Source organism: Notolabrus celidotus, chromosome 2 (genome assembly GCF_009762535.1).
Source record: "Notolabrus celidotus isolate fNotCel1 chromosome 2, fNotCel1.pri, whole genome shotgun sequence".
NCBI lineage: Eukaryota > Metazoa > Chordata > Actinopteri > Labriformes > Labridae > Notolabrus > Notolabrus celidotus.
This window is the reverse complement of record NC_048273.1, coordinates 31561752-31581193: the sequence shown is the minus strand read 5'-3', so window position 1 is coordinate 31581193 and position 19442 is coordinate 31561752. Positions and strand designations below refer to the sequence as shown.

At 38.6% G+C, this 19442-nt stretch overlaps 1 protein-coding gene across 1 annotated transcript; it reads right to left on the bottom strand.

Moving 5' to 3' along the window:
* Positions 1-883: 883 nt before the first annotated feature.
* LOC117807819 (desmoglein-3-like) lies at positions 884-18895 on the bottom strand. The gene is made up of 14 exons (XM_034677225.1): positions 18732-18895; positions 11949-12044; positions 10407-10565; positions 10050-10191; positions 9089-9249; positions 8313-8447; positions 7892-8077; positions 6501-6934; positions 6252-6394; positions 5830-6051; positions 5444-5686; positions 4010-4140; positions 3593-3901; positions 884-3122 (listed from the first exon to the last, which is right to left on the bottom strand). The coding sequence occupies exons 1-14, from the start codon at positions 18774-18776 to the stop codon at positions 1941-1943; spliced, it is 3588 nt and encodes a 1195-aa protein (XP_034533116.1). The 5' UTR covers positions 18777-18895; the 3' UTR covers positions 884-1940.
* Positions 18896-19442: the final 547 nt, after the last annotated feature.

Below are 19442 nucleotides of genomic sequence, written 5' to 3'. Positions count from 1 at the left end.
GTGATATTTTGTGAAGGAACTCAGGCCAGCTTCGACAAACAGGGACTGTAAACTTTTGTATGTAACAGTACAGTTAATATAGATAACTTCCTTATATGAATCCACTTCACATAGCCTTGACTATCATGTTGAACTTTAAATTAACATGACCTACATAACTGAGCTTTCACAAATATCAATAATTAAATGTTAAAATTCCTTGTGAAATCTGGCAGGGAGCCAGTCTGACTGAGTTAAGTGGGATAATAAGCAAGTGTCCTGACATGTGAAGCACACTCTGAGAATGTATTTGTGCCCTGTGCTAGCTTTTTCCCGATGATCCTCATTCCTTCAGTGTTTGTTTTTACTGTCAAAATCTGGAATCACTTAAAACGATACAAAGCCAAATACTGGCAAAAAAGGTGTATGTAGATAAAGATTGATACATCACTATATAAAGGGATGCCATCTCTGCTCCTGAATGATCCCAAGGAGGTCTGTATCCATAAACTTGTGGATAAAATGGCTCACATCAGTCTGATTAGTGCCCTACTGTCAGCATTCTACACAATGTTCCCCCGAGTCTGAAGCGTTTTTTAAACAAGGTTGTAAACATGTTTATTACTGCTTCAAAGATTGTTTTTTTTTATTTGTTTGTATGTGGTTTCTGGTGTTTCTGCAACCAGCCTCAAGCTAATGCACGTGAACTGCAGTTTATAACACTCCCGCATGGGCTTCACATTTTGAGACCGGAGGTTGCCACTTTGTCATGCATGCTCTTATGGATTCCAGGGTGTGTTCTTTTGTTCTTTATGTCAAAGATTAAATCACTGCCAAAAAAAATTAAAGATTGGACAGAAATGACCTTTCTGTCAGGCAAACAAAGAAAGACATCAAAGACTTGTTAAAGTGTACTGTACAAAAGGGTTTATTGAAGCAAGAAAGCAAGATCAATCTTTTACATGTGATATCCCTGAGACAGACTTTACCAAAATACAGCTAAAATGTATGCTGAAATATTGAAGCACATAAACATCCCTCTGCATAGTTAAATGTGAACTCCTGTGTTAAGCATTCATAACCATTTCCAATCATTAAAAAATTCAAAATCTCATTTGAAACATCATAGTTTAAATCAGTGTAAATTAAGCATAGTGTTCCGTTTCAAGAATTCACTGATGACAGCATGAAGATGACTTTGAAAAAAAAAATGCATCAAACATGAAACATACTGTATTTCAAACTCCTTTAGGGATAACAGAATCATTGCTTAAAGACATAGCTTTCCAAGGCAACAAGAAAGGAAGCCACAACGTACTGATGGCGTGGGTTTTCAGAGTCTAGGCTATCTCTCAGATAATGCTTGAGGAAGGCACCCCGCCCTTCTTATCCCTCTCAGTTAGCTTGCATTATATCACTCAATTCCTGGTTTCTACTTGACATTAAAGTCGCTTAATTCAGACTAAATAGTGTACAAATTAAGGTCCGACCTGTGATATTAAGTTGTCTGACTCTAGAAAAGTAAAACATTTCTACAAAACAACACGTAACATCACAAATCTGAACATTTATTACTGCTACTTTTTCAAAACAGTGACATACTCTTACCTTTACTTTGCCTTTCAGGTAAGACTATTTGAAATACTGCAGTAATTTTGATCAAATCAACTCCTGTCTGTGGACTGTACATTTAAAATGACAAAAAATTTGATAGTTTAAAAAAAGGAAAGCAAAGAAAACAAAACAAATAAAAAAAACTGCTTTTCTAAAATTAAAAGCAAGGGAAGGTAGTGCACTAGCATAGAGATAGACAGCTGAACATGTAGGTGCATGTAGCTTCATTCCTAGTCGAGCTGCAGTAGCACGCCCTCCACCGTTAAAGTAACACACATTTCTCTCATGAAAACACTCGAGAGGTTGTTCTGCCAGTTTGAGCTGCATCCGAAGAGTGTTTCCCCCTATCACAATTCAGTGTATTTCTCCGACACCACTGTTTTGCTGTAGGTGGGCGTTGACTGTACTGTGGTGGTAGATGAACCCACCAGGCGGCTTTTAGAGCCAGCAGATGTGCCGCCCCTGCTGTACAGGACTCCTTGAGAGCCAGATAAGTCACTATTTTGGAACTGACCTCCTGCCCCCTGGATCAGCTGCCCTCCACTGACTGTTGTCCCACCAACCATCATGATGTTCTGAGATCCTGAAAGCCCTCCTGGCTGTAGAGTGCCCCCCTGCACAAGGTTGGTCTGGCTCCCCCTTAACACTTTCACTGATCCTGCAGGGGCTTTACCCACCATAACTCTCTGAGATCCTGATAACCCTCCTGCCTGTAAGGTGCCCCCCTGCACAAGAGTGGTCGGGCCCCCCTTTAGCACTTTCATCGACCCAGCAGGGGCTTTGCCCTGCACAACCATCATGGTCTGGGAGCCAGAGGGGATGCCGCTTTGGATCAGATTGACACCGCCTCCCTGGATCCCACTCCCCCCTACCAGCACCATACCTGGGCCCTGGGCTTGTGCAGTAGACATCATGGTCTGCCCCTGGACAAACATGCCTTGGGCAGGTACAGTCTGACCGCTATTAACTAGGACCATGCCCTGCATGTTGGTGGCTGGTGCCTCAGCCAGCAGCATAGTATTCTGGACCTGTGGCTGGACTACGTATTGCATCGGCTGCATCATAGGGGCGGCGGTGTAGTAGACTGTTGGCTGTTGTTGCTGTAGCATGACCATCTGGCCTTGATTCGCCATCCCTCCCCTCACTGTGGTCATCCCTTCTCTCACTGCACTTTCCTTCACTGTCTCCTTGATGACAGTGCGTTCTGTTTGGGGGATGGGTAGCTGTGGTTTTGGTGCAGGAGGTAGCTGTTGGGCAGCCACCACTCTTGACACTGAGCTCTGAGTGTTGATGGCAGGACGAGGGGGAGGTATGAACACTGGTTTGACTTCAGTTTGAATCTTCTTGCCACCACACACCTCAGCCAGGGTCTTGAACTTTGGCCCAAGGTCATCCAGGAACTGCAGGTCGTTGTCAGACTCCAATAGGCTGCAGCAGCCCACTGAGCCAGCAAGAGAACCTTTGCCCTCATAGTCATGGACCAAGACACCGTCTTCCACTGCAAGATTCTCATTTCCACTGGCCAGTTTCTGTTGAAAGACAAGAAACACAACAACACTCATTAAACACTTTTGTCTACTGTGCAGTCATTTTTTTTGGTATCTTCTTTACAATTTTTTTCAGCTCTACACAGCATTTTAGAGCTTATTGTTTTTTTCCTTTCTTTATTTCTTTTAACAGTCTGATACAATCTTATTTTACCTTTGCAGTCTAACTTCATTTGATACTGCATTTGCCTTTATGTGAAGTTATCAGCTACTAGAAGAAATTTTCTACTGTACAAAAATGTATTTCTGCAATCTATTTTTAGCAGTTGTCATACATTTTTTATATTTTCTTTATTTAACTGTTTTAATTTGACTTTTAATAAAATGATGTAGAAATAATATTTAATTGTCAATTGAAATTAGCCTATGGAATCATCAGAGGCATGTGTATGTTCACTTAACATGAAAAACTTCAGGAACTAAAGAGTAGAAATATGAGCCTAATTCCTAACCTGAGAGTAGTACTGTTCCAGGATGTGGTCCGGCATAGCCATGCCATCAAACATGCCTCCCCCTGTGGCTGCTGCTGCTGCTCCTCTGCCCTGATACTCAGAAAAGTAGCCACTGCCACGAGTGGCATACTCGTTCATCGTCCCCCATGCACTTCCTCCTGTGTAGCGTTCTGCATAGCCAGCTCCGGTCATCACATCCATGGGGGGAGCAGACTGATTAAAACCCTTAGCTGATATGACCTCCATTGGTTGGGAATTGTAGTTCATATCTCCATCGACTTGTGTTGGCATGTTCAGCAGTGGCACCTCCTGTCATCAAGCAGTGATCCAAATATTAGAGTAGAGCCAACAGTGATGTTTCACAACACTGCTATCCTTCACAGTAAGAGTTGTAAAAGGTAAATATGCTGGACTTACCGTGTTCTCTCCCTGGCCCTCAGTGTGGTAGTTGATGAGGTTTGATTTGGTATCAAAAGGCATCTCAGCAAAGGCCCCTGGCATACCAGCAGCACTCCCACAATTACAGAAGAGCAGCAAAAGAGGAATGACTGTTGAAAACAAACACAAGAAAATCAGTTTAACTTTGTGGTTCAGGGCTCCTATAGGGCCCTCTAAAATAGTGTAGCACTGGGGCGGCGTTAGCCATCTGTCATTGCATTTATGCCTCCTTCTCACCAGTTACCGCAGCCATTTGTGCATAACGTTGTGCGTGTGCTAAATGTTTACATTTGCATCTCCTCCTCCCAGTATTTTGCGTGTTCTGATGATCTACATGTATACTGCATATTCATGAAGGCAAACACGCTAAATGGATAGCAAGTGCTATTTTGCTTATTTGACAGACGCAATCCTCGGTGCTCCCGGTTAGTACATCCGCTCTGCGCGCGCTATCAAGTTTGCGCGTGTTTTTATACACGCAAACCTTTAGTAGATCGGGCCCTTAATGTTTTGTGACTGTGATCTCTTGAGTGTGGTCAGGTACAGATACTGCCATCTGCTGGTAAGACCAATAAGCACATCTAAAAGCAATTGGTAAATGGTACATGGGTTATTCATATAGCACTTTTCCTAATCTTGAGTCGACCAATCAAAGCTCTTTTGCATTACATGTCACATGGCAGATGTCTGTAATGTTGATGTCTAAAGGAATAGGTTTGTTCCGAATTTGCCTCAGCATGAAGGCCAAAAAACATAGTTCATTTGCAAAAACAGATAACTCCGCTTTTTATACATTTTCAAAACACATTTCTTTTTGATATAGATTCCTAATAAAGTTACATTTTCAAGATACCTCTGATTAGTAAGTCATTTTGACTTTGTCAAAGCCACCCAACCTCAGTTGATTGATAGTACCAAAAGCTAGTAATAGAAAAAACATTTTTTTAGTTTTTCAAAATGGAGTTAACTGTTTTTGCAATTGAACTCTTCAATATATAAACACAAACTGATGCTGAACCTCTATGCTGTCTGTCTTCTTTTGTGCCGAGTGTTGTGAAGATGTTGTCAGATAATACTCATCATTTAATTTAACATAGAATACACTAGACCTGCTATGTTCGTAAAAGCGTCTTAAGATAATGTTTGCTGTGATTTGGCACTATACAAATAAAGATTGATTAATTGATTGATAAGGATTGTGTTTGCATTACTTTCATGTGTGTTCTTGTTGCATTAACTACGGCACCCAGAGATATCCACCTGGGCTCAGATCACCCTTATGTTAATGCCATGTTGATGTGAAAACAGTGCCCAGGACTTTAACTCAATTGAACTTGTCTAGGGACTTTCTTGAGTGCAGTAAAGCTGTTAAATTTTTGATCTAAAGCAAAACGAGCATCACATTGTACTTACGTAGTAACATCAGCAGGCCCAGGAAGAGCAGTCCGATGCCTGCTGGTCCAAACACTGCTTCTTTATTGACCTTGCCATTAGCCCCTCGTTTTCCACATGCCACTCCATCCTCACAGGTACAAACTTCGATCTCGACTTTCTGTGGATCTGGACAGGCCTCCCCCTGCTCATCCCTCACCTCAAATGCGACCTTGTAGACACCAGGCCACATGGGCTCCTGAGCTCTGAGGATAGCTGCAGTGTCTGCCAGGGATGAGACAAATGCAAGAATGTATAGAATGTCTATTTCTTATTTTATCTGGTGTACTTTAACTTATCTATAATTTTTTTTTTTTATTATGTTTTATTTTTAAATTTCTACTTATCTCCTTTTAAAGTTTTCTTACCATTGAGATGCTCCACTCGCCATTTACCCTCAGTGTCTTCTGGGAGGATTTTAAAGTCAAAAGGAGCTCCGTTAGGAAATAAATCCTCATCCTTGGCACTGACAATAACGGAATCAGCCGAGGTACACATGACCTCGTTGGTACTGGTCAGGGTGGGGCAGTGGTCGTTAAAATCTTCCACCTCAATGGCAACCGTGCCAGTGGCTGTTTTACCGGGCTCATCTGTGTTAAAAAAAGACAAGAAATCAGACGATTCAGTTTCTGTCATCATCACATTGTAGCAGGTATGGCATCGACGCTGTAGCCTGTAGAAGCAGCTGGCAAAGTTCCCAGTCTTAAGCTAAATGAGTTGTACCTTCCCACAACAATGGATCGCTACAAGTACAAGTGGACATGTGGAGATATAAAGTAAAAGAGTGTACCTTCACTGATGCAAAGAACTTTAGCCATGTATGTCCCATTGACCAGGAAAGTAGATTCTCTGTCAGGAACCTTGTTCAGTTTGATCTCAGCTGTCTTTGGATCAATGGTGAGCCAGTTATCAGGATCGAAACCCTTGACGTACCTAAAATAAAAATAAGCTGTTAGTTCTGATCAGTGTAAAAAAATAAGCTGACATGTAGTTTTAACTGTAGCTGGTTTAATGTGAAAGTATCTGTGCATACACTGACCTGACATTTTTAGCTGGTTTCTTGGTGTCTCCATCAATTGCTGGGTAGTGGGCGATTATGTCATTGACTGTGAAGGTTTGGCCTCCTTCTGAGATGGGGATAGACTTGACTTTGGGGTCAAAAGCTGCACCCTCAGGCTTATTCTTCACATTGATTTTGAGTGGATAGGTTTTATAGTTTCCACTTTTCCACCAGGTTCCTCCAGACGAACTTCCAGATCCAGTACCACTTCCTCCTCCTCCTCCTCCTCCGGCTCCTCCTCCTCCGGCTCCTCCTCCTCCCCCTCCTCCTCCTCCCCCTCCTCCTCCTCCCCCTCCTCCTCCTCCAAAACCTATACCTCCTTCAGAAGACCCAGATCCACCTCCATAGGCATCAGCCTTATTTCTAACAGCTATTCCTAAACCAAGGTCCTTTATGGATTCATAATCAACAGCCTGTGGAAATGCACAACCAAATGCAATGAATTAAGATAAGCATGGTTCTTACAAAAGCAGGCATCAACAACTCTCAATATGGGCTCATTGAATTGAGTAAAATCAGGTCTAGACTGAGAGTCTAGATATGAACAACAGCAAGTCAAGTACCTTTCTGGACATTGGGCCTTATCATAAAATTTGGTTGCAAATTTCAAGTACGGTACCTTCTGGTGCAAAATGATACTGAAATGTTGTATCAATAACTCAGGGGACGAGGTTTCAGTATCTGATTCTGATCTCTTCCTATCAAGGTGAGTCAACTAGAAAGGAACCGTGGGGCAGACCCAGAACACAAGGGATGCCTTAGGATGCTCCAGTAAGACTTAAGTGAACCCCAACACGGTCGAGGCAGATGGCTGTCTAACATGAGTCTGGTCCTGCTGGGGGTTTCTGCCTGTTAAAGGAAGTTTGTCCTTCCACTGTAACTTGCTAAATGCTGCAAAGTACTCTGCTCATGGTGGATTAAGATGAGATAAGACAGAGTCCTGTTTGTCAGATGGGACTGGATCTTTTTCTGTCTTGATGTTGTGTCTTGTATAGAGAGTACAGTCTAGACCTGCTCTGTTTGTAAATCGTCTTGAGATAACATTTGTTGGGATTTGAAAATGTGGAGTCTTACACAATGAGATATGGACAGTTTGCTAGATCATGTCTTGATTTTGTAATTCAAGCTGCCTTGAGTAAAATGCAAATTACAGGACTTGTTAAATCCTGCCTTTTAACCCGTGGGAGCGAAATGACACCTTAGATAGAAACAGTGAGGTTTCTCTGACCCCATGACTTGACGAGCTGTTCTTACTGAATGTCTTATGGCTCATTTAAAGTGAATTGCACCCTATGTTAAAGAGACCAACAGACATACTTCTTCTCAATCCAAATTGCAGAAACACTGCTTTGTTGCTCAATCAGTCTTACCTTGTCCAGCATTAGGATTCCTTCGTTGGTTTTGGGGTCTGTTTTAATGCTGAAGTGCCCTGCTTCATTGCCTTTAACAATGGCATACATAGCTTCCCAGTTTTCTGTGCCCTTCAGATCTTCGTCATCTGCTTTGATTCTCATCACCTCCACACCTTGTGTGTTTTCTTCAATGCTGCCCTCGTACTGCAAGTAAAAACACAAAATGAATCAGGGTTCATTTGACTATTGTGTCATCACTTTATTTCATTAAAATTGTTTTTTGATTTAATGTTTAATTAAGACATGAGCATGACAATGTTTCATGTTTTCTTTGTACTAAAAGTCTAAAAACCCAAATCATGTAAATCTATCAACCATGTCACCAATTTCTCTTGAAGTAACATAACATTATATAAAGGAGTTTTTAAAGGGACAGTACCTGCTCTTCTGTAAGTGTGGGAATGTTGTCATTCACATCTTTGACATCTATAGAAACTGTGCTGATGGCACTTCTCCCTGCTGGATTGCCATCTAGGTCCTGAGCTTTCACCGTCACAGTGTACTTATCTGTTTTCTGAAATAAAATACAAACAGAAGTATGTTACTTACAGAGGCTAATGTACATTTTTTCAAGCAGTGAAAAATGACAACTTTGTAACATCTGATGCATAATAGCTCTTTAGAGAATATAGAAGTGCTTCAATTTGCTTCACTGTTGAGGCAAATTGAAGCTTATAGACAGTGTCCTTATGTATGGAAGTGATGCACTGATATCCAACAAACATCCTTTGAGGAATACATTAAAAACAACATAGCAAGATGCTTTTTAACAATCCAATCATATCGGCAAAAATCCAGAAAAATACAATAACCAGAAACTAATAGAGAGCAGGACAACCAGACTGATAGTGCACAAAGCCTTTGAGGACAAACAAGCAGGCTGTATTATTTTCAATGTTGTACAGCCTAAATGATTCTAGGTATCATCTCAATTAGTCCAAAGAATCTGCCTGCAAATGTTTTTAACTTGGTCTACATGTGTACTTTTCATCCCTCCCCACTAGATGGCAGAAAATAAATCTATTCATGAACTGCTGCGGGTTTAAAGCTGGGAAACACAAATAATATTTCACAATAAAGTATTGATAGGGAGCTTTATCTAATTCCTCAAAATGGGCAGAACCCTTTAAAGTGTAAGTGTGCGTCGTACTGTACCTCTCTGTCTAGGCCACCATTGTTTACACAGATGGTTCCATCTCTGGTAATGTAGAACATGTCAGTCGGTGGATTCTGACTAACTATACTGTAGGCAATCTTAGAGTTGTCATTCCCTATTTCGTCAGCGTCAGTTGCATTTATTGTCATTACTGGAGTGCCTGTCAAATAAAAAAACAACACATTTTTTCATTAAAAAAAAGTATTTTTCTTTTCTTACAAGATATTTCCTGAAATGAACAATTAATAGTGGCGAAAAAAGTGATTATTTGAATATATTAAAATGCTTGTCATATCATTTTTTAAATCCATATTTCCTTGGAGTCTTCTTTGCTGCTTTAGTTGACTTATAAATGGATGGCAGTGTTTATTAAAAAGCTTGTATACTGGCCAGTGATATCAGCTCCACTTTATGAAAGCTCATTAACCAGCTTTGGTTTACAATATAAATAAAAAGTATTTCATTATTTACATGCAAATCTGTTATTGGCTTAAAGATGTGACATGATGCTCCTAAAGCCAACAGTGCACATTTTGAGTATGTAAAAAGAAAAAGACAGTTCCCTGTTTGTTTGTTTGTTTGTTTGTTTGTTTGTTTGTTTGTTTGTTTGTTTGTTTGTTTGTTTGTTTGTTTGTTCCATGCATGCATTTGAAGACATACAGTACATGTTAGCAAGTGGAACAATACAAATTCTGCAGCAATGGTTGCATAGATTACCACCAATGTGATGTAGCAAGACACTCAGCAATAGGCCAACAAATGCATAAAGAAGACGACCAGGAGGAACACATGGGTGTACACAGCAGTGTGTGTTAGCTGACAAGTATAACTGAGACACTTTTCATGAAGGATCAATAAAGCTTTTTTAAAAAAATATCTTTAGGAGATGAGATTGATGAAAAACTTGACGTAATGACTAAACCATAGATACTTGGAAAAATACATAGCATTAACACTCACCTGGAGGACTGCGCTCATATACCTCCCCTGGTTTCATGATACCAAACACTGGAGAATTGTCATTCTCATCTACAACCTTGAATTTTATGGCAACATTTTCCTCTGCTAGTGTGCCATTGCGGTACTTAGCAACTCCTGCCAGCTGAAAAAAAAAGGTAAATGTGATTCTTCTTTTCATCTTTCTTAAAAACAAACAAACAAAAAGCCTTTGACAAAAATGTTTGGAAAATATAAGCCACTGTTTTGATATTAAACATGAAAAGTTGCAATTACTAGATCTCATAAAGGGTGTTGTATTGTTACATTTAAGTCCCAAAGGGCATGATATTAAAACAGAGTCTATCCTGTAGTACTTACATCATAGGTGTGGATAAACTCCCTGTCAAGTTTTTTGGTGACACGTATTAGTCCAGTATTTTCATCAACTGTGAACACGTGGAAGGGATACTCGCTTGCACCAACGCCTAGCAGAGAGTAGAAAATATTTCCCTTGCCATTGTCGAAATCTGAGTGAATCTGGAACGCAACAAGGAGAAAGGGTTAGGATAAACACTGCCTTTGTCACATTCAATTCAGTGCACTGGAAAGTCTGACTACTGATAGGTAAAAAAGCTAAGCTTTCATATGGTGTTGGACTCTATTTATTGTTAACTTCTATGCCCTGACTTGCAGATACATACACTTTTGGATGTTAAGTCCCCTCTTAAAGGTGCTGAATATATTCTAATGGGCCCCTCTGGTGTCAGATTATGTTTTTTCATTTCTTATGCACATTTCTTTTTTGATGAAGTTGACATTTGTGTTTCATTTTTGTGGATTTTATTTGTGATTTGAATTTGATGTGTCTGAATGGAGCTGGGAGATATTGAAAAAGATGTTATCATAATAAAATGTTTCACATCAGTCAACATTGATAATTATCACAACAAATATCAAATCATCATTTCATTTAGATTTAAAGGCAGATTTGTGGTCCTGAGTAAAAGTTGATAAAACCAAGTGGTGTGTTAGCTTGCGTCTGGGATTTAGTTCTCTGATAAGCTTCTTCAATCCTTAATTTTTGACTTAGCTAAAAGGTAACAGGTCTTTTGTGTAAAATGAGACTTTTGTGAAGTTTTAGTTTGTAGATTCTTATTTTGCTCAGACAGTTTGAATTATTAAATCAAATTGTATACTGTGTATCAGTTTATACAGTATTGTTTTGAGTAGCAATCCCCTGTTGGGGAGTAATGTTGTTTCCCACAGTGCAGTGAAAGCATCACGGTTAATCAGTGTTCACTTGTACTTTGGTCAGGGTGGACATTAACCATGTTGGAAATGCACAAACATTTGTGATATTTATATTGAGAAAAAAATGTCACGGTAATAATCGTTATGGAATTATCGCCCAGCCATATGTCTGAACTGGACTTCTGTGCTGAAAAGTAAAATACGGTGGCTTCAAATGGATGGTGTACTGACCATTTGCGAAGACTGCTACAGCTCTAGTTAGGTTGAACAAATCTGGTCATTGCATGCTTATGTAAGTATTTGTATTCATCTCTTTAGAGGCTAGTAGAGTTACATAATAAAAAATGTGTGGTGTGCTCAGAGATATAGCTTAACAAGGATTCAACATCTGGATATTGATGATGTTAATTTAAAAAATAATAAAACTCAGTAACATTTTCATTTGTAATAACATATTACTGTTTTAGTATTTTCTATCAAAAATAGATTGGGGAAGAAGAAATTGTACTACATAGGTGGTGTTTCTACCAGTGAAGAACAATACATTTTCTTGTTATATGATATTTTCATTAGAGCAGTGATTAAACTGAGGGACTTGGATATATGAGAAAGCTTCCTCTATCCCATGTACATGGAATAATGTGCACTACTTGTCTAGCAGTTACTCACCTTGGCGACATATTCCTCTTTACTGTAGTCTTTATTTTCTTGCAGTGGTTTCCTCGGTGGAATCCAGCTAGACCTCACAACAACAACTGCCTGGAACTGTAATACAAATAAATGTTAGCACTTCACAATTCACTGCCTTGACACAATAATATTGTTTACACAGGTGCATATGTATGTAGGAATTGCAGATTTACAGAATAAGAAGCACATGTGAGATAAATAAAAACAAAATGGTGATTTTACATGGAACCTTGGATGATTGAAGAATGTCTTTTCAAAACTGTACACCATCTACATGAAAGTGTTTGAGCCATCAGCCTCTATCCCTCGTTCTTACCCCAACTCGGTCGAGGCAGGTCGATGGCTGTCTATGAGTTTTTCCTTGCTGCTGTAACTTGTTAAATACTGCGAGCTGAGAAAACCTTTCATCGAAGAAATAGAAAACCTGAGTCCATCATGAAACTCTCTTTTTGTTTTGGACGTAATTCTTCATGTTTGACTGTCATGTCTCTGAATGTAAAGGAGAATTTGTCATTTTATGGATTCATTTATTTTTTGTTTACAATGTTTATCATGTAAGTATTTGCTTGTTAATCTACAGATTTTTTTATCAGCTATTATTTTTACTACATTTACTGGTATTATTATTATTGTTTTGTATTTGTGTTGTTTATTTATGTATTTATTTTTTCATTCTTGTCACTCTTGTATCTTGGTTTAGGGTGGATGAGTATAACATGAGTGGATGTAGGGAATAAATGTTCTTGTTTGTAAAATGAAAAACTATAAATAAAGCATTTAAAAACAAAAATACTTCTAGGTGCAATGCTCATGGCGGATTAAAATGAGATAAGATTCCCTTAACAGGCAGAAACCTTTAGCAGAACCAGATTCTTGTTAGACAGTCATCTGCCTCAACCTCGTGTTACTGCTTGACTTCTACATTTGTGCACTTGCATAGGCCGAGGAGTTAGCTGTTTAGAACCTTATGCATTCAAAAGACCCTTGATGTCATCTTGAAAAAAAATGGCACAGTGTAGAGATAACCAATCACTGGTATTTACAAAAGTAGGCCGTGTTATCTGAAGTAAATACTACGTTCGAATGTGTTCAACCAGCTCTCAATTATTGTCTTTCGCATGTCTCCCCCTTACATGGCAATTCCCAACCTCTCCACCAGATGCCATCAGACTTTGCCTCCTCACCTCAGCCACACACTTGTCTGCAGTCATGATGTCTGCGTCCCCTGCTCACCTTTCCCCCTCTATCCGATCAGCCTTACTGAATAAATATTACAACACATCCTTTGTATGGTTCCAGTTTTCTGCCATGTGCCTCAATGCTTTGTTTTTTCGCTTTGTGTGTTTTTCTCTAGAGCACTGTTACTGGAAACTATGATTGCCTATCAGTTTACCTTCCTGCCTCAGAATGATCATAAAATGAAAATCATCTAGATTCATAATCTTTGTGTCTTTTGGTGATGATGAGACTCATGCAAGCTAATATAAGGGTTAAGTGTAATGAGGAAAAGAAAAAAAGGCTGAACGGAGGAAGAAGTGACTACATTTGACATTCATCACATTTAGCTACATTTCCATTAGCTACCAGAGGCTTCACTATTTAATTTTTTTTTTCTTTCCAGCATAATTTCCCGAATGCAAATGTGTTACCAAACTAAAAAAATCTCTATTTGCAGGTGGCTTCATCAAGGGTGGAAGGTTAAGCAATGTCCAGGTCCGTTCATGAACGTTTGAAAGAATTAATGCAAAATATATTCCAATAATTGCTCCATTGAGGAAGATGAGACATGACAAAATATTATTAGCATCTCCAACTGATTTTTTAAAAATGTGATAGTGTTTATTTTGAACATGTAAAAGATACAAAAAAGAAAAATGGTATAAAATACAAAAAAATGATAATAATCATTAGAATATTTATAAATTGTATCCTCACTAAAATGAATTATATTTACATATCCGAAAAGGAGTGAGAAGAAGTAAAAAAATATTAAATCCCACCCTTCTCCATTTTTAATTAATTCATAATGGTCAATTAATTAAAAAATACATATATATATTTGCTTCATATAATAGTAATACGTACATTTATCTAGTAATTTTGTTGAATGTAATGTGAACTAAGTCCCACATATACAACATACTGTACATCTTCCTGTGTTTGTCTACTAACTGATGCAGTTCTGTAGTTAATTCTTTACATATAACCCCAGTCTTACATCTCAACAGGGTCGCATTTACAGAGAAAATAAAGTATCCTAAAACTTTTCTTTGCCGGTAGTTCCTGATTTCCATCAAAACAGAATCAAGTCTCATGTTGGCACCTTTGATAGAACGCTCAGCAGACAGTCTGAAAATGTGTGAATCACCTGCAGCCGTTGCAGGCAAAGCAACTGACTCACAGTGATGAAATCACCAAAGTTAAATCGGGTTTGACTTAAAGACATCCACAAAGACACTCCCAAACTGAACTTGTTTCAAAAGATGTAGCTCATAAAATAATCTCATGATCTCACGATCTTTATTTTATACCATCATGCAGTGGCTTACCCTAAATGAAATATTACATGATGAAACAGTCAGTGTTGGAATCCTTCTCATATCTCAAACAGTGCTGTGTTTCTGACAGATTTGACTAACTTTTAGTGTATTTATGCTGCTTTTTACATCCATTTCTTCAAGGGGGAAACTAAACTTTATGCTCCTCTACATTTGTCCTACAGCTGAATCTTTTTATGTACACAAACATTTGCCATCTCCTATATCGGCTTTCTTTTGCCCCTGATTCAGATCTGATTTTTTGAATATTGAGTCCAGGTCTGATACTTGTATTAAAGATACAAATCTGAACACTTCTCTTTTTTGAAATAACTTAATTAAACAAAGGAATTTAAAGATGTCTTCAACATATTCAATTTAACTTAATCTAGCCAGCATTGCTGTCAAACTCACACAATAAAATTCTACTTAGTGTCGTGATAGCGTTGTTTAACTTTAACACTGAGTCAAATAAATCATAAATCATCATAAAACCAGTTAGCACTATTTTATATGTTTTAAAAGTATACTTGAATATATAGTTTGCTTCAGCGCAGCAAACATTTCTTCTGTTGCTTTAGTCAACACAGTTTTCGGCCCCAAATATGTAGTATTGAACGCAGCACACTGCTATCGCCTCATGTGACCATCACACTGCTTATAATACAAGTGGCTGTTTTCGCGAGTATGTGGTTCCTGGTGTTTCTGCAGCCTGCCTCAAGTGGACGCTCTATGAACCTCAGTTTTTAGCACTTCTGTATTGGCTTCAAATTTTAAGACTGAAGGTTGCTGCTTGGTTTTGGCGCAGATGTGCTCAGTTTACAACAGTTGATGTAAATAAAGAGGGTGGGATGATCAACTGATATTGCAAAACTTTTGTATTTAGCTAAAAGCAATTTTCTTTCAGTGCTTTTACTTGGAAATTAGTATTTTGACTTGAGACTGTGATATTTCTACATTACAGAATGAAAGGACCTGAATACTTCTATGATACAGTTCACAGACAAGAAGGTAACATTTTTATGACCATCCAGGTTGTCTTTTACAGAGGATGAGGGGAGCAACTGAGGACACTTGAGGGGGCTTGAATCAGAAACCATCAAAGTCAGCTCTTGAGTCCTTGGAGGCACATTAACGGCTGTTATAACTCATTTGAATGAAAGTGACAAGCAAAAAAATCATGAAAAACAGGAGTTATCACGTCACAAATCCTCCACATTTCTAGCTAAATATGAGCCTCTTCCTTGGTATTGCAACTGTCAGAGAAAGTTGCAAAAGACTTGGCAAAGCCTGACAGACGGAAAGGAAGAGCCTTTAAAATGGAAAATAAGACAGGTGGATACAGGAAAATGTTCCACTGCAGAGTTCCAGAGAGGAGTCAGTCAGTGAAAATCTGTTGTTGGGGCAGGTCAAGGCAATACACTTTACTCACTGATACCCTGTAACAACTAAATAAACATGTAAGAAAGTAACAAGGACTAGCTAATGGAGGCTTTAGCAAGTAGACCTGTGGGGCCAGTAGAGCTGAGCGATATTAAAAAATATGTTATCACGATAATGTATTTCATATCAGTCCATATTGATATTTATCGTGATAAATATCAAATCATTATTTCATTTAAATGTAAAGGCAGATTTTTGGTCCTGAAGGAAAGTTGGAGAAACCAGACAGTTTGTTGGCTTGTTTCTGGATTTAGTTTTCTGATAAGCTTCTTGAATCTATCATTTCTTACAGTGATAATTTTACATTTGTTATATTTTTATTGAGAAAAACTATACGATAATAATCGAATTATCGCCCAGCCCTAGGGGTCAGGTCAATCAGATCTGGTCTCTTCCAAACATGCTCCATGTCACTAAGATCATACAGGTCTTTCCAGTGTTGTGCTCAGAAGTGAAAAGAGACCTTTTCTTGGGTGTGTACAGAGATACTGTGGAGCTAACCACACAAAAGAGGCAAGGTTTAAAGGCTCATATGCAAAGTAGTCACAAGAAAGTGGACCGAGACAATAACACTTAACAACTAAACTCTGAAAAAGAAGCCTCAGTCTTTCTCTAACAAGCTGAAACATATCCACAATATGCTTTCAAACACAAGGTATCATAAAAGGCTTAAAGTAATTATACTTATTACCGCTTCTGGGACCTGTCGAGCTACAGCAGATAACAAAGTGAGTTTCTATATCTCAGCTATGCCTCCCATCTCTACAAATCAACATTTATTTCACATGTCAGTTAGCTTAGTGCGTTTTGCCAGCACAAACAATGACTGTGGTTTTGTAAGCTGACAGCTAAAAGACTGTCATACCAATGTTGTATTTGAAACATCAAACAGAAAACAGGTCACTTGTTGGGCAGCATAGTAGCACTCTGGTTAGGACTGTCGCCTCACAGCAAGAAGACTGCAACAACAAGATTGGTGAGTCTTAATTGCTCGTGGGTGTGAAGAGTTTCCCCTGCCTCTCAAACAGTGACAGCTGAGCTCAGCTCTAGCACCCCTGTGACCCCAAACAGGAAAGCATATGGACGGCAGAAGGGGGTTTGCGAGCTCAAATTGATATTTTTTTGAATGTGTTTTTCATGTTTTATGTCGGAATGTCTGACCTCATTAGGCTACAAATAAGTGTTGACATATTCATAGAGTGGTGGTGTATTCCCATATGTTAAATTGCATTTGACAGGTAACTGAAAATGACCAAATAAACCCCCCACCTAGATTTATTTACAGTACTCTCTATCTTAATCTCCTCTAACCCTCTTTCCAACCCCAAGTCGGTCGAGACAGACGGCTGCCTAACATGGGTCTGGTTCTGCTCAGGGTTTCTGCCTGTTAAAAGGAAGTTTTTTCTTTCTCTTGATCTCCTCTATCCCTCTTTCCAACCCCAAGTCGGTTGAGATAGACAGCTGTCTAACATGAGCCTGGTTCTGCTCAGGGTTTCTGCCTGTTAAAAGGAAGTTTTTCCTTGCAGCGATGGTGGATTAAGATGAGATCAGATTGAGTCCTGTCTGTAAGAGGGGACTGGATCGTATCCTGTCTTGATATTGGGAGTATGGTCTAGACCTCCTATGTTTGTAAAAGCTCAGACAACATGTTTGATATGAAAACAATATTTTCATCACCAAAAAAAAATTAATGTAAACCTGTACAGAAATGGGACCTACCAAGAACACTTAAATGTATAATAAGTGCATCTAATTTATTTACTGGTGCACTCAAATGAAAAAAATGAGTGTAGCAATGACCCCAAATGATATCTATTTAAGAGTGTAACTTTATTTCTCTATGTTTAACAGCAGCAATTTGACCATATTTTAACATTTTCTCTAGTCACCTGCCCATATCTGTCAGAAACTCCTATTTAATCAATATTGCAATTAGCACGTAGAAAGGTGGTGTTGCATTGTGAATTCAGCACAAAAAAAATTTGACAGCATGAATTAAGATAGTCTGACAGCCTGTGTGAAAAAGCATCCGCCTATCCGGTACATGTAGCTGTTTGTGTTAAGAGGAGAGGCAGACACACCCTGCCACTCCTAGGATATTTGTGTGATCCTCCTCAGCGCATGGGCATGTCAGGATAACTGAAGAGGTATGATTAGACAAAGAGAAGGGAGTGGTTTTACATCTTTTAGTGAACTAAGTCTCAAGCCAGGGGACATGACATGTTTTTAAAACACTGCTGGGGACAAAAGGACAAAATCAACTCTGACAGGAACAATCTGTCTTTACTTTACCTTTAATAATCTTTAAGTAAATATGCAACATTTTACCCCATATTTTATTATATGTTATGATTATCATGTTATTATTATTACACAGCTTTAGGCCTTGACTTTTCCAGACTGATTACTTTACTCAAGGTTTCTTTGGACCAGCTCACAGGACATGTTAGAAAATAATTGGATGAGATGGTACCATATCTCTGTCTGACAGGTATTGTTGCTATGGCAGCCAGGTATTTGTTGTTTTCATAATGATCCTGAAGGAGTTACCTCAACCTTCATGTTCTTACAACACTTTGCAAATGAGTTTTCCAAAATGTATTACAACTGTATGCATACCAGGTGTATTTAGAAGCAAAAAAACATGTTTTTGGCATACAATGTGTTAAAAAAGGAACTGTTTGTCTCAATGGTTCGGATTTCAGGAAGTAGACTAACGTTATAAAGTTCTGAAAAGACATTTCACCCGGTTAAAAGTAACAAAAATGAGATCCGTACTTACCACAAATAGTAGCGAAACAAACACAGGCGAAGACACCCGAAACATGACGGTAAAAATAGTCTCTGTATCCGTAACAAGTGAACCGGTAGAGTCCTAGTGATGCCAACTAGTATCCCTCTCAGACTGTGAGGTGCTGGAGGCGGGGCGGAGGTTTATGTAGGAGAAGTAGTGCCCCTCCACCCAAAACACACCCTTCGTTGCCTGGACACAATGTGTGCTTCTGTTTGTTGGTTACTTCAGGGGTTGTACACTCTTATTTTTATTTAACCCTTTCAATTCCAAATAATGCTCTATAATAAAAAAAAAAACGAATTATTGTAGATTTTTTTCACATCAATTATTATCAAAAAAACACAAAGCTATGACATTTTAAAGATGTAGCCTATCTGGTTGTGTGTGGGCTAGTGTTTTTCTTTTCTTTCAATTTAAGAGTACATGAACACCACCTTGTAGTAATACAAGCAATTTTTCACCATTCAAAACAGTTTTTCATAAACAAATTTTTAAATTATGGGATTATTTACAATATATTGGACATTTTGTAATAACCAGTTACAAATAAGCAGAGGTGTCAAATTACGAATCACAAATACCTCATTCCCTGACTTAAGTAGAAATGTTGGGTATCTGTACTTTACTGAAGTAATTATTCTTCAGCCAACTTTTTACTTCTACTCCTTACATTTTCAAACAACTATCTGTACTTTCTAC

Excerpts from the sequence above, each read along its gene's own strand:
- LOC117807819 (XM_034677225.1), bottom strand. The coding sequence starts at position 18,776 with ATGTTTCGGGTGTCTTCGCCTGTGTTTGTTTCGCTACTATTTGTG. Across the intron at positions 8,448-9,088 it reads ATGGTGGCCTAGACAGAGAG|AAAACAGATAAGTACACTGT; the intron begins GTACAGTACGAC and ends ATTTTATTTCAG. Across the intron at positions 4,141-5,443 it reads GGGCCTGCTGATGTTACTAC|TCATTCCTCTTTTGCTGCTC; the intron begins GTAAGTACAATG and ends TGTTTTCAACAG.